Source organism: Diadema setosum, chromosome 13 (assembly GCF_964275005.1).
Source record: "Diadema setosum chromosome 13, eeDiaSeto1, whole genome shotgun sequence".
NCBI classification, from domain to species: Eukaryota; Metazoa; Echinodermata; class Echinoidea; order Diadematoida; family Diadematidae; genus Diadema; species Diadema setosum.
This window is the reverse complement of record NC_092697.1, coordinates 21802415-21818725: the sequence shown is the minus strand read 5'-3', so window position 1 is coordinate 21818725 and position 16311 is coordinate 21802415. Positions and strand designations below refer to the sequence as shown.

Below are 16311 nucleotides of genomic sequence, written 5' to 3'. Positions count from 1 at the left end.
GTTTTGGTTTGGGGTCATGAGATTGAAGGTCAAGTATCATTTTATAACGTGAAATTACACTACTAAATAGTGAAATTGCGTTATTTTCTCGATACAGATGTGTACCTTAGAAATTACTTAAAGTGCAAATTTGTGTGTACAACTGTAGGCCTGATGCACAATAATTCTGTAGGAAAAGCGTTAGGAATAGGGTCAAAGGTCAAGAGAAAATGCTAGACTTTCATTTTTGCCCATATCTTTAAAATGGATTAAAGAATTGTCATAACATTAATTGGTATATACAAAAGTGATTATTTGCCAACCATTAATGAAGCCATTGTCTCATATTGCAAAGATTTTCTGGAGACCTACAGGCCCTAAGGAGAATAATGTGAAATAACATTTCTGGTTCCTATTTGATTAATTAAATGAATGACATAATGAACAAAATATAGCAGATATTGTTCTGATATCATTTCCCCTGGCTTATAGTTTAAAGACATTTTACTCATCATTCCAAGCAAACATTTGCATGCTTCCAAAAACAAAAACAGTCTTTCTTTCTCATGGACAGGCCAGTAAATTACAAAAAGATTTATTTTTCCTTTGAACAGAATTACAGAGGGGAAAAGGTGTTTATTGCATCACAAGGTAAGAAACTAAAAAGTCTGTGGGATGCTGTTATGTAAATTGTTTGCTAATGCCATTTCAATTCTTATACTACTCCTTCATAATATATCGATTGAGTTGTATGCATATGGCATTTGTATGACATGCCATGTTATGGAATGGGTAACTAAAAAATAGGGGTAGAGATGAAAACAGCATCACACAATTTGTTCTTCATTCAGGTACATTCACATTTCTTGGTGATTGCTATGCCCTGTATTTCATGTTCACAGTTACAATGTGGATGTAACGAGAAGTACGATAATCATCCTTATTATAATCTTGCCATGTTACGGGAATCATGCAATTCTAAAAAAATGCATTCCCCATATTCAATTGTGTTTAATATCACATTGAATATTTAACTGTTCTATAGGTTATATTATTTTAAAATCACAAACAACATCTTGTAATGATAAGTTCAAACTTAATTTCCTGTAAATGTTTATTACTGTAAAATTTCCAATTACTTTGTCCTGTAGCACCAAACAAGGCATCACTGACTGATTTCTGGAGGATGATATGGCAGGAAAATGTTGAGACCATTGTCATGGTGACAAATTTGACTGAGGATGGAAAGGTCGGTATAATTTTTATTTTAAATAATGTTCATACGATGATAAAATGTGTGTATTGTGTGAACATTGATTGTGACTATGCATTACAAAATTGACCACAAAACTGTAAAAAACAAACAAACTTGTAAATCAATTTCTAGCATTCATAAAGTTTAATGAAACTGTTGCACACTTCTGTGCATCTGCAACAGAACTGTATAAACTTATTTTGTAAAAATTTTGTACAACTTAATTTCTTATGCCTCCGATTTTTGTTTTTGTTTTTGTTTTGTTTTGTTTTGTTTTGTTTTTTGCTCGTTATGTGAAACTGTCATCTTACACCTTATATTGCCTCCAGACCTGTTAGGATCGGGAATCATGCATTACTGCAGAGGCATACCAGTCACAATAGCAACATTTCTAGATGTGACTTGCTGGGAGCTCAGAACACACCTTGAATGGTTTATTGGCAGTTTTAATAACTGATCTTGTATGGACTATTCTGCTTGATAACTGCTATGATAAAGTTTTATCAAGTGACTGTAAAGAAAGTACATGTATCTTTAAAAGAAATGATAATAAATCCATTTTTCATGTAGGACCAATGCGAGCATTATTGGCCCATGGAGTCACTTTCCATCAACATCGGAAGATTCTCCATTTTCTCGTACAAGGAACAAACATACTCTGATCGTACCATCAGGGAATTGGTTGTGAAGCAGGTAAGGCATGCACTCTTGTAGAGCAGATCTTTGCTTCAATTAGAATGCAAGGTAGTTACACCGCTTAACAACTGAAAATTTATTAAAACAGAAGACATATTACAGGACAGAACCTTGGTTAGGAGTTGATTTGCTTCACAGTAGCTAGGCCAGCTTGACACACAAAAGACCCCTTTATCGCAATTCCACCCTCCCCCTTTCCTCCCCCTCGTTCTCTCCTTTGAAAATGTATTGTGACAGAAATGTGGAAAAATTGCCTTGTTGAGTTTGCCATGTTTTGATTTGAATTTAATAATGACATGAAAATGGAAAGGGATAGATAACCAACAATTTTTCAGGATATGTTCAAAAGAAACCATTTTGATTCATACCTATCCCACTCGGCAGAGCAAATATTATCATGTCATCTTCAATTTATTCACACAGTTTTCACTAAAAATATAGTTTATGTTTAACAGGACCTTAACAGACGAGCAATTTGCCTCTCAAAATATCTCAGAGTGCATCTTTTTATGCTTTCAAACATGAATTAGAATTACGTTTATTGAAAAGCTATTCCGGTGTATTAGTCTCAAAAGATTGTGTTTAATCTCCCAAAGGCTCAATTTGCATTCATCACATCCCAAGATGACATCCAAACCGTATGTACACTTTCATTCACTTATTCATTTATTTATTCATTTATGTATTCATGTATTTATTTATTTATTTGTTTGTTTGTTTGTTTACTTATTTATTCATTTATTTATTCATTTATCTATTCATTCATTATTTAAGCAGGGAAGAGATGGAGAGAAGAGAGCGGTAACCCAGTTCCACTACTTGTCCTGGCCTGACATGGGGGTTCCAGAGTACTACACCACTCTCCTTGACTTTGTTGGAGTTGTTCTCCATCACCATGCCACGATGTCTCCAGCTGATAGAGCTAGACCAATGCTGGTACACTGCAGGTAAGTTTATAATGATTATGTGCTCTATCCTCTTCACAGATCACTTTCATTCATCAGCAACCATCGCAGGTCGTCATTTAGATGATACCTCTTTTAAGACAATAGTATGAATAGGAGGGTTTTTTTTCCTACCCTGAGAACAATTATTGGGTAAAATTACATTACTTCATAAAACAAAGGCATTGATTGCTATGCAAACACCACAGACAGCAATTGCATCGCATTTGTGTGCGCAATAATGGCCGTGAGTGATAGTTCAAACATTTAGTGTGCGGATGTATCGTGAAGAACGTTTTAGCAGTAATGCCCTTGCTTGTTATCAGGCTTGATTAAAGGTTTAATCATAATCACATTTGAACCCCTGTAACTTTTGGTGATGCTTCTTCCAATGTTCCGCCTTTAGCCAGCATGATTGATTACATTTCTTGTTCAGCTTCCTACCAATGTTTATTACTATAGATGGAGGTGCATCATACGGTAAAACTTTAAACCCCTCATTGTTTTAGGCAATGCTGCTCCAATTTTTTGCCTTTATTTGGTCAAAGGCTGCATGTTAAATGATTATTTCTTTGGTATGGAGTTCCATCATAGCATGCTCTTAAAGACGAAATCCAGTCCAAATGTAAAGTTAGTCCGATAAAAAGGAGTAGAACTTTACGAATTCAACTGTAAAAATTTGACTGGATGAAAACTAAGGAAGTTATGAAATTGTGAAGTTTTGATAATTTCTCCAAAACACGCTCTTGTACAGTGTGTATGAATATGCAAATGAGTGAGCTAAACATGTCATACCCTCACAATTTTCCACTGATTGTGTATAAAAAAAAAAATGACGAAAATTCATTGTTTATGTTATTGAAGTCTGAAATATCACGTTATTCCTGGTTGAATAACTTCAGAATAGTGATCTGTTAGATAGATATATGAGGATTTGAGCCTCTGGCATAATTGCGTTTGAATGAAAAACTGGAAATTTCAAAATCTTGTGTACATACTATATGGTAAGTTGTGAGGAATGTCATGCTCACTTTGCCATTTGCATATTCATAATTATTGACTGTTCAGAAACTGTTTCCCCCAAAAAATACGACATTTCAAAATGTCATAACTTTCTTCTTTTTCATCCGATTTTGATCAAGTTTATACCGTTGAACTCGTAATATTTTACTCTTTCTTATCAGACTAAATCATATTTGGACTGGAATTCCCCTTTAACCCCTGTAGTTTAATGACCTGCGAGATACACTTCTGATGCATGACAACAGACATTTCTTTCTTTTTTTTTTTTCTTCTTTACTTTTGTCAGGTAAAAAAAAAAAAATAGTATAAAATGTAGTTTGTTTCAGTTTTTACTTGTTCATCTGAGAATTGTGTTTTCTAATTTTTCATGATGTATTACTGGTGTAGACTGATCCTACACTGTATTTCAGAAATTATTTCAGAAATCTGGCATTTTGCCGTACGATTCACAGATATCTCATGTCCTATAAATGTACTAGCATAAATCTCCAGGTTATACTTGTACATTGTCATTCGAAATTCTTCACAAATTCTGACTGTTTTCCTATGTCTGGTTCAACAAGCTGAGTTCGCTGTTGATGGATCACAGAATTGTCATTTGCTGCGTATGCCAATGGCTGAATAAGACTTTCTTTGCTTTTGGTTTCTCTTCCCCGCAGTGCTGGAGCAGGAAGAACAGGCACCTTCCTCACCCTCTATAACATGCTGTGTATGATGCAAGAGACTGGAGAGGTGGACGTATTTGGCTTTGTCAACCAGATGAGAGAAAACCGTATCGAGATGATACAAACACAGGCAAGAGAGTGTGACATAGAAGATAATTTAGAAGACAAGCTTTCAAGTCTTTCTTGACATTCTCTTCAGGCTGAATAGTTGCCCTAGAGTGAATGATTTTGATGTACATGTAGTCTATTGAAATGGAACAAGAAAACCTTGTGAATGTCCTCTTTTATACTGTATATTTACCAGCTTGCAATACCAGACATTCACCTTTTTTTTTCTTTTCTTTTTTTACGAAGTACACTAAGATGGCCTAATTGCCTAATAGTTTGTTTGGTGAAGAATTAACTGAGACACTCCATTCCAGAGGGATTGATATGATAATGGAATTGCTCACATTCTTGTCAGTTTTCACCATCTTGCCTTTGCAAGCAACACTCTTTTAAAGTTCCCGTTCATTATTTTCTTGTTCTTTAAGTGTGTGAAGTTGTTGTCACAGGCTAGAGGGTGCCTAGATTATAATATTGTTACAGCAGATTGCTTAAAATTTGGTCTATATGTGCCACATGGCATATAGTGTAGTTTCAATTGTCATTAATATTACAGGATTTCCAGGTTTGCATTTGATTTAAGGAAAAGGCGTTCAAATTAAAGCAATTGTTGTCACTGATCTACTCCCATGGTTCATTTCAATTGTTATTTTTGGTTAGGGATTCATTTTCATTTCAAAGTTTCATTTAATTAGTTAATCTTAATTGTATTTTATGTAGGCTCTACCGTTTTCTTTCCTGTCAACCTTTATTCCACTTTCAATAAGGGGATAAACGGATGTAACATTAATTTTATAGAGAATGGTCATACATCATAATTTCTTGTATGTCCACGTCCATTTTTAATATTTAAATTTTGGATTCCATTCCTACATTCCCCGTGTCTGTATGACAAGATGCCACAATCGGCTTTGCTGAGGACCTGTTTCATCCAAGGTTTTTGCCAGTAATATAGGCCTACTCTTGCTGGTTGTCAAATGCTTCGCTCACTATAGATCTGTTCATATTCAAGATATTCATGTATACTCTGCTCCAGCTGCCGCGTAAGTCCTGTGTAAATAAAATGTATGTGTTTGAAAGTGGACTAGTGCAAGCTATTAGCTATTATCAGGCAAAATCCCCATTTCAAGGCACATTGAGTTTGTATATTCAAACAAATGAGTAACTTCAAAGAGTAAAGGCAACAACGACAAACACTGTCCATGTGTTATAAATGTTTGCCTTATCGTGAATTTGAATTCCTTAACGTTCTTCACGGCTGAGCTGATGCAAATTTGAATGCGTTGCACGTTCATTTTTTATTTTAACGCCCTTTTTATACGTTTATTTGAAAAACTCATGAAATCATATGCTGATGAAATTAAATTGAATGAGCTAGTGGCCTTTTTGAATGTTGATCTCGGTGATCATTCAAATTCATTCGAACTTGAATGATTGCATTGTTAATCGAATGCAAATCTGATAAAATTGGGCGGGAATACCTACATTAGGTGATCTGCAGCACACCCGAGATCTCAATTTTTTTTTTTTATCACAGCTGTATTTATTCATTTGTTTGGTTAACAATTTCTGTATGAATTTTGTGATCTTATTATCTCATAATATGTCATCAACATAACTTTTCCAACTTTGCTTGGTCTCGCTCAGGAATACTGGTAGTAAGTATCCCCTTGTCAGAATGATCATTGAACTGTAACATCTGCTAGATGCCATTTTTTGAAATCACATTTGTCAATCACAATCTTCATTTCCATTCAACATGAATCCTGTTGATTTATTGTACATTAACTGTAGGCCATTCATCAAAATGCTGTCCAATCATTGTCTACGTGTGCTGCGCGATGCATGCACACATGTGCTGCAATGTCAAAAGTTCAAATGTTCAAAATGACTTCTTGATTAATTATAGGTACATTTCAGATAATTCTATACATTTCAAACATTTCTGTGCGATCTTCTGTACGGAGTGTGAAGGCAACATGGGAAACTTTTTTTTTTGCTTTATTTTGATTCGTGATAAAAACTTTCTGTGGTATAAAAAAATCAATATGTTGACGCTGAGACCGTTTTCCTTCGTCATGTTGTCTTTATTCATTATTTTCATGTCATCATAGTGATATTTTAAGATTTAAAATTCATAACTGTTGTTATTTGCGTTCTTTTTATAATCTATCACGAAGGTAGGTTTATTCTTACACTGTGATTCCACCAACACATTCTATTACATAAGTCAGTCAGACCACTGTTTTTCCCTCAATTTGAAAAGCATCAAATCAACATTCCTTTCGAATCCATTATCTGACTATTGAGTAATATTATTTTTGTTTGAATATTCTCATTGTATGTCTTACTGTTTTTGAAAAAGAAAAGAAAAAGTGAATATTATATTTCATTTGTAATATGTTAAATGCAGAAAACTCTGATTTAAATCTGAATTTAAACTCAAATGAAAGGAATAACCTCTTACTATTACTAGCCCACTAGATTTGATGTCCTCCCTGTACAGGATCAATATGTGTTCATCTACAATGCTCTTCTTGAGATCTACATGTCGGGCCAGGCCAACAATATTCCTGTGTCACAGTTCAAGAAGAAGCTAGAAACTCTCAACAGGATGGACCAAAAGACAAAGAAAACTAACATTCAGTTAGAATACGAGGTGAGAAAAAGTTCAACACCAATGCCAAGGCAAGGCTTGTGTTGATGACTTTTAGAATAACAGAGAAGAGTTCTGCTTTATCACTTTGGGGAAATAATAAAAACAAAACAAAATCAGAGAAAAGTATTCCTGCGAGATCTTCTTAAAACCAAACTTTTTGTGGTGGCAGTTGCATAAACTTGCTGTACAGACATTGACGGAGCGTAGCTGACTTGTCAAAAGACATGTTTTGTCATTGTGATGACTTGACACTTCACCTGCAGTCGTCATGTTGAATTTAGAACCATCCATTTCCTTTCTACAAAGTACAATGTAGGAAAAGCCCTTTTAACCTGACAGAATCTTTTCTTTTTCAGTTGCTTGACATACTAGCACCAGTTCCTCCTAGCAACGCCTTCAAGGGAGGAAAGATGCCTCAAAACAAGAACAAGAACAGATTCCAAGACATCTTGCCATGTGAGTCAAGGCAACTCGAATGAAGGAACCTGCCTTTTAAAGTTTTAAAGAAAATAATTGAAAACAAATCTGCCTTACATTTTTGTCTTGCTAGAAACAAAAGAGAAATCCCTTTCAAGAGATAATGTCAGCAAGAAACCTAAAGAATGAATAACTTCACATTAGCAAACACAATAAAATATGTTAATCTTTCTTTTTCTTAGTACTGTGGGTTCTTGTTCTCTTGTAACCTTACATTTTAACTGTTTTAGTTTGATCATTCACAAATTTAAAAAGTGAAACAGCACTTATAAGGGTAAATTATGTTTCATGTAATAGAGAAGATATGACATGCTTTCTTTAGTTCAAATTATGAGTAAAACTGTCATCCATGACACAGCTGTTACTGGCATACATATTTTAGTACATATTATATTTTGTTAAATAATCAACAGTCCTTCAATCTGATTAAAAAAAAAAAGATTTATTATTATTTTTTTTTTGGTTATCAGTCGTGACATACAGTGTGGATATGTGAAGCATTTGTTGCTGATGGAGAGAGTGGGAGGGGGCATTATTCTGCTCCTGGGCAATATGTGCCATCATGATTTCTGCTTGCTATCTGTCTTCTTTGTACATCAAGTGGAGACAAAGAGACCCTGCCTTGTCTCAGAAGGACTTGAAGATTCTACTGATTACATCAATGCATCATTTATGAATGTGAGTATCAATATAATCACCTCATCAATGTTCATTCCAGGCTTGTAGGTTCCCATTTCCAGAACTAGGAAACCTGATGAAGTTTATGGAGAAATGTGTATTTTTGTTAAGAGTTGTTTACATGTCTGCCCTTGTGTTCAAATAAGAAAACATGTTTTGTCAGCTAAAAAGATGCATGGCTTATTCAATGATTTTCATTGTCCAGTTGTGAAACCATCCGTATTTTTTTCCAAATCTAAAACTTGGGATTTAAAAGTCCATGAAAGCTACTGTGATTGATACACTCATCAACAATCCATTTATAATTGTTTCAGTGTCAAAGCTAAATTTTGACTAATTTTAGATTTTGTATGGATGAGTTTAATGCTAATTCTTCACATAGGTCCGAATTCTCAAAGCTGGAATAACTATTCCGCGGAATAGTTATTCCACCATTGACAATAGATTCAGGGGAAGAAATCGCGTCATTTTACGTCACGAGGGCCTGATTTGCATAATAAATCGGCGGAATAAGCGGTGTAATAAACTTATTCCACCTTTGAGAATTCGGGCCATACAGTGTAGGTCCTACATCATGTGTTGAAAATAAAGAAAACCAATTCACAACAGAAAAGTTTTACAAAACTGTCAATTAAAACACAACTTTATATGCTTCATTTAATGCTTCAACACTGCAATTTAAATCAAAAAGGTAACCTTATCTAATCCACAAGAATCTAAAAATCACTGGCGTTGATATGTGTATGATTAATCAGGGTAATCGATACTGCAAAAGCAACCTGTATGACTCTTTTGAAGGTTTTGGGATGCATGGGCACAGTTATACAAAGAATATAATGTGATAGTGTCCTACTTTTCTTTCTACATAAGGCATTAATGTTACACACACAACACCAAACTAATAGTAATCCTCTGAAATAGGTTTGTATAAAACTTATTCTAAGACCGCTCACTGCAGAATCTCTCATGCAACCACAAAAGTATTTCTACTATCAGTGGTTTTGCTTGTACTGTCATGGTGATTTGTGATGCAACTGCAGCTTGACTATACTGCCTCTACCAGTACATCTGTTACTTTTTCATTTTAAATTCCCATAATGGTACTTCGCTTTATTCTCTTGCCTTGATGTTGAGCAGGCATGTTCATGAATCCAGTTGGATAAAATTATGTCCCGGTGTCTTCTGGGCATATATCCATTGCATATGTGGATGTGGCAGTAAAGTTTATTTACGTTCAGTGCGTGTCAATTGGGGTTTCTGAAACGCTTCAAAAAAGCAGGCAGAGATTAAAAACAAACTTCTCCTCCTAGCACTGAAATGTCATTTCTACCATCAATAATAATGCTTCTAGTACTACTGCTGTCACATCTCCTACTACGAGTTCTGTTGGCAGTACCTTCACAATACAAGTTTACCTTTTATCATTGCTACATTGCTTCCTCTGTAACAATTCTACTTGCGGTTTTTTTTTCCAGACTTTCACACACAAAGATGTCTTTGTAGCTACCCAGGCTCCCTTGCCCAATACAGTAGTGGACATGTGGCGACTTGTCTTTGACCTGAAGTGTCCTGTCATTGTCATGCTCAATGAGCTTGACCCAACCGATGAGGTAAGTGGTTACTATGGCATCAAAGAGCCAGCATACCACACCCAGTATGGTATATCTTAATTATTGCAAACATTTAGTCACAAACAGGGACCTATATATCCTTTCTTGTAAACTTTCAACCGCAATTTCCCAATAAATAAATAGTTGTTTGTTTGTTTGTTTTTTTGTTTCAGTTTCTGTTTTAGATTTGATTGAACAGTCATTATTGCATATGATTTTTGTTTTTGTTTTGTGATGGTGGTATTTTTTCTTCTATTTATTATTATTATTATTTTTTGGGGGGAGCCATCAAAGTTAGTGTCTTTCCAGCAACATAAAGGCAAGTTGTACAGAAAGGAAGATAAAACTAGCAAGTTTCTACCCTCTAGTTATCTTTGTGTTTGCTTCAAGGCGTGAGAAAGCTTAGGGTTTTATTAATCAAACTTTTCATTGCATATGCCATAAGACGTAAAGAAAAAGGACACTAAACCTATAACATGTTGCACAATAGTCATCAGTATCTGTACAATTGTTGGTATATCAAAAGGGAGGATGGTAATTTTGTCACTACAAACAAGTATTGCTCATAATTTGACAAATACAATTCCATGGAGGAAACAAAAACACTTGAATACACGAATGTACAGACAGAAAAAAAACTCCACGTATCTCTTCCAGGCTCTTCACCAAATCCGGTGAGTCATTTATAATGTCTATGACAATTTGATATTTTCTTAGATAGTTATATTGCAACTTGCTAAAGCAAGTGAGGCTGCCCTGAACTGGATCCGTAACTTAGATAACATAGGTTTTCCCGGTCAGTTTCATACTTATGTCATTCCAATTCACGAGTGTGCAATCAAATTCACACAGCGCAGGCACGCGAAAATAATTCAAATTCGGAATGCAAGCGATCAATTTCATTTATGGGAACGCTATATTTCGTTTCCGTCAAATCAAATTCATTGTGTGCATTCAATTTCCAAATGCGAGCACTACTCGTGCATTCAAATTCACGCGATAGTCCGGATGATCTTGCTTTGTGCGTTCAATTTCATTTTAAGATGATAAATTTCTTACTTCGTGCAATCAATTTCATGAAGGAAATGGAATAGACTTTTGAAGAAGGGTTAATGAGGTGAGGATGGGGGAGAAAGGGGCGAAAGTACTTTATATCAGCACACTGGTATACACCACTCCCAAAGGCGTATTATGCTTTAATATGAATACACTGCAAAACGTCGGATGCTAAATATGAAACACCCAGCTTTTTTGTGTGTGTTAAATTACTTCAAAATATAAAACTTTCTTTTTTTAGACATGTAATTAGCTGTTGTTCTTCTTGTTGATTTTTAATTTCAACAAGATGAAAAAGAACTTTCCGATAAAGTACTTGATTTAAAAAAAAATGTAAACACATTAACACCACAGTAATACCAGTTGATGTGGTCTCCTATTGACACTGGGCAGATGTTATACCATTGACATTAACACCAGCAATATCAAATCAACACCATGTGGTGTCATTGTTGAATTAACACCACAAAGTTCAAGATGAACACTTTTCAACATTATCGCAACATAATTTCTACACCTGTCGGTGTCCTCTATCGACACTTGATCAGTGTTAGATGTAACACCCATGATGTTAAATGTTACACCAATATTTTTGCAGTATATATGTTTAAAGGTAATGTATTGTTTATAAAAACATATTTTAAAAAATGAGGTTAATTGGGTATTAAAGGATGCAAGCAGAAATGGGCGAAAGTTTCTTGTAAAACAAAATAGTCTACGCATTCAATTACGTTTCATGCTTTTGTATTGTTTTCTGTTCATGTTTTCCTTTTTTTTTTCATTTCAAGACAATTTAAATCATAAGGTCCAAATAGTAGTGCTCGAAATAATTTAACAACAATTGAAACATATGCCTACTCCTTGATGACCCCGCACGCAATAAAAGAGGACAACGCTCCAACAGTAACTAAACAATGCATCAATTCAAAGACAAGCTGACACACAAGGACACACAAAGTCCCGCAAAAGTAAGAGTTAACAAATTAGATATCAATAAACAACAAACAAGACGTATAGGCCTACGATGTTCGCGGTTTCTGCTTCCATGTATTCGAAATTGTTTTTAAGAAGGTGTCAATCAACCTCCCCTATATTCTCGCTTCCATACAGTGCCCGATGTGCTTGTATATGGCTGCCATTTTACCCTCATTATGCTCGTTAAGTTCAAATTTCAGAATGAACAGGTGGACCCATACGGCAAAATAAATAATCTTCATCATGAACCCCAATCAATTCAAAGCTATGTGAAAAAGACACACATACACGCCCCCATGCTAACTAAATCCAGGACTTATTTTAAATTGAGTGCACTTTTTTGGAACATGATTGATATCAACAAATTTGAATGACCGACGAGATTCCATCGCCGTGGCGCGCCGGTTTGAAAGGAATTTGAATGCTCATCGCTGATATGAAATGCATGCTCCTATCTTAGATTTGAATGACGCAAATGAAAAATGAATAGCTCCGATAGTGAATTTGAATGACCATATTTTGGATTTGAATGCTGCTTCCATGATGCGAGCGTAAAATGCGTGACATTGAATGCTCAGAATAGGAGCTTGAATGACAAAATTATATAAAATTGAAAACCTACAACACGTAACCGTGTCAGAGTCAAACATAACACCGAGACTGCGACATAACTTTGACAGAGGGATATTGTTGCCTACAATGGAAATGGAATTGATATCCAACTTGCATGTTCAAGTGAGACTTAGAACCAAAAAGGATAAGTTCACACTTGCTATGGTTTAGAAGCAACGAGTTAGACCGCATCCAAGCATCAATATCAATGATGCAATTTTCTGGATATCAACCTATAAAGCTATAACTCCCACCTCGTTGTACTGCATCATACATACGACAGAAGAAGAAGATTTTCTTACACTCTTGTTTTCCTTGGGAAGTGGGTTAAGATAACCCACCTGTCTGAAACTCTCTTTCTCCTCCAGGCGTGTGCTCAGTACTGGCCTAATGAGGGCACTCTTCAGTTGGGGTCTCTGAATGTTGAACGAGTTGGATCTTCAAGTGCACCTTTCTTTGACTCTGATACCTTTACTGTCTCAAGCAAGGGAGAGGTTTGTGTAAAATTTGAAAGCATACACACCAGTGTTTAGTGTTACTTTCTCTTTTCTAATGTGATGAACTGAATAATGCAATTCTAAACTCTGGGGAAAACAAAATGTGTGTGTGTGCGCGTGTGTGTGCGTGTGTGTGTGTGTGATATTCTATATATCATTAGATTTTTTTTTTTAGTGTCATAGATAGATGAAGCTATGAATTCTTTGATGCACTAGTTTAGTGTGTGAGTGAGTGAATTAAGACATATACTGATGAATCTAGAGATTGAATTAATCTAGAGATTGAATTAAAAAGAATACCTCTCGCTTGATAATCTACTAACATGGAAGATGACAGTCTCTTGTTGCAGTTTGCATGAAAGTATGAAGAAGTATAGTGGCAGAAGTGAATTATCCAGCCATCATACCAACACATGAAGTCAAAACTATTCACTGTCTACACTAGGGGAATAAAGTGATTTTATTAAGTAATTAGTAAGGCTAGCATGTTATTATCTTCTAAGACTACTATAATACACAATAAGAGGAAAGTTAATAGTGTTGATCAATATGATTTAAAAAAAATCATTTACAGGATTGTCAGTTTAGATTTTTAAGATGGGGGTAGTATAATTAAAGTTTAACCCTAAACAAATAGTAAGGATTTCTCTAAAGTAGTATTACTTTTTTTTTGTCACAACCAGAGTGTGACTGTGACCCAATTCAGACTGTTTGGATGGAGTGCTGCAAGCAACAAGCTACGATCTCCAATATCACTCATCCATCTTGTGAAGGCAGTACAGAAGGAGGTCAAGACTGCCCACACCTCGGGTCCAGTCATCGTCCACTGCATGTGAGTTTAATCTTTAGTCTATTAAACTTTGGACATCTCCCATATTATACCCAATGGTTGCCTCTTAGTCGTAATGGGATGGCCCCCCATGTGTGACCAGCCACACAATATTAGTTTTGGATGTTTTTTTTTTTATTTCTTGCTTTTTTAAAGTAAATAACTATAAAATGTCTGCCCCCCCCCCCAAAAAAAAAAAAAAACCTACTGTAGGGCCTATATGCTGTAGGGCCTAGGGCCTGTATTTCATGAGGTTTTTCAGTTTTGCAAATTTCAAGAGTTGGGTGCAATTTTGCAAATTTAAGAACGTACAAAAATATCAACTCTGATCTTTCAATGCATGTGACATGCATAATTACATTTTTATGTTCAGTACTGTACTCCACAATTGCAATTTAACCACTCAAATTTTGAAGTGTTGATTCGTAAAAAAAAAAGAAATATATATTTATAGAGAGAGAGATAGAGAGAGAGAGAGAGAGAGAGAATTGCTAAATAATATGGCTTACCTGGTATGCAGGCATACCAGAAGTGTAATAACAGAAAATATGAGGTTTGCGTGTCAATTAATACAAATAAATACAAATACTTCAATAAACACTACTTTCTCAGAACACAAAAACATCTTTGACATCAGTCTTTAATTCCCCTGTCATTTCATAGCAAATCGAGTACTGTAAAACCGGAGATTTTTAGATGCATGAAACTTTTGTAAATTTCTCAAGGAACCAAAATTTGCAACAGCAGAACGCATGTAAATGTTTTTGGCTACATGATACATAATGTATAATACTAGCATGTGTAATGCAGTATAATCATGATTGTTTTTATGGTCGGTCATTCACGGAAGTTTCGTGCCGCAAAAAGGCCGTCAGCTTCAATTCACGATTGTTTCATGCCACAGATGTTTCTGATTTTCAAGTTATACCCTGCATGGGTAGGATGGATTATTTGAAATTACCCTCTGTCATACATAGCAGTTGAAGCCAAATTTGAAATGTCATTCAGGGTGCAGAGAATACAGCACACCGGTATCCATTCATTTCAGAACTATAATGCTCATAGAAAGATTCAGCACGGGAGGGGATAAGAACTTTTTGATATTGATTAAAATAAGAAGAAACCACAACTTTTCCTGCTCACTCCCCCCCCCCCCCTTTACTTCAGGGCCATACACTGGTATTTTGAGCAATGTAGTAAATTTTTAATGTGATTGTATGGATTTAAGTCGTGTGGCTCATTCTGCTGACTTCACAATCAGATGTGAAGAGTTCATGCAGCCACTTCCTACCCACATGTATCCCTCTGGATTCAATTTATGAAATAACTTTCAATACCAATGTCTGCCTCTGTGATATGAGCAAACATAACTAATAAAAGAGAATGTCCATCACTCTAATCTCATTGGGAACAACATACATAGGCCCACATTTATCAACCGCTCGTGTTGTACATGAACTGCAAAAATGGTAATGGTTTTGTGAGGTTTTGACCTTTCATCCTTCACAGAAATGGGGTCGGTCGAAGTGGAGTGTTCTGTGCTTTATGGTCTGTGATTGACAAGTGCCAGAGAGATAGTGCAGTAGACATCTTCCATGCAGTGCAGGTACTGCGTACCAACAGACCCAACATGGTGGAATCACTTGTAAGTGTCTTTTAAGGGATGCATGTACCTATATATACTGTTTTGTAAATACGACATTCTCCATTAGGTGTCAATTAGGTGTAAATTTTATGCTAGCAATTCAACTACTGACTTCTTTTCAAATAATATTTGCAATTTTGCTTTTATTCTGGCAGGGTATAGTATGCCAGTCACAGACTGAGGGTAATTAACTCAGGTCTATACTGTGTGAATGATATTAGTTACCCACTGCTTGTTCACGAAATACTGGCAAATATCTACCGGTCTGGTGCCATATTCCATGAGGCCGGAGGCCGAATGGAATATGGCACCAGACCGTAGATATTTCCCGTATTTCGTATGAACAGCAGGGGGTAACGATTTTATCTTTTTAGGTGTAGATCTACATTTTTGGGCGTTGTGCTGACCTTCTTCTTGCTGATTTCCTCTCGTGAATGATGTTGAAATCGCCGGCTGTAAGCCATGTTGACTTACGTTTCGCGAGCTGATTATGCGCGCATACGTACATGCGCAGCTAGCTGTGTAATTTCATGACGTCATATCACGGAATACAAAAAGTATTCATTGGCGGATTTAGCGCATGCGCACAATATGACCTTATTCATG

General features: G+C 35.6%; 1 protein-coding gene across 1 annotated transcript in view; it reads left to right on the top strand.

Annotated features, from left to right (window-relative positions):
- Positions 1 to 16311, top strand: part of LOC140236481 (receptor-type tyrosine-protein phosphatase T-like) — a 98452-nt gene that overhangs the window by 81323 nt on the left and 818 nt on the right. The window contains exons 20-31 of the mRNA XM_072316404.1: positions 594 to 630; positions 1131 to 1228; positions 1805 to 1927; positions 2705 to 2877; positions 4557 to 4692; positions 7174 to 7326; positions 7683 to 7782; positions 8405 to 8481; positions 9957 to 10091; positions 13103 to 13228; positions 13915 to 14063; positions 15570 to 15705. Of these exons, the coding sequence (XP_072172505.1) occupies positions 594 to 630; positions 1131 to 1228; positions 1805 to 1927; positions 2705 to 2877; positions 4557 to 4692; positions 7174 to 7326; positions 7683 to 7782; positions 8405 to 8481; positions 9957 to 10091; positions 13103 to 13228; positions 13915 to 14063; positions 15570 to 15705 (1443 nt within the window). The remainder of the gene's footprint in view (positions 1 to 593; positions 631 to 1130; positions 1229 to 1804; positions 1928 to 2704; positions 2878 to 4556; positions 4693 to 7173; positions 7327 to 7682; positions 7783 to 8404; positions 8482 to 9956; positions 10092 to 13102; positions 13229 to 13914; positions 14064 to 15569; positions 15706 to 16311) is intronic.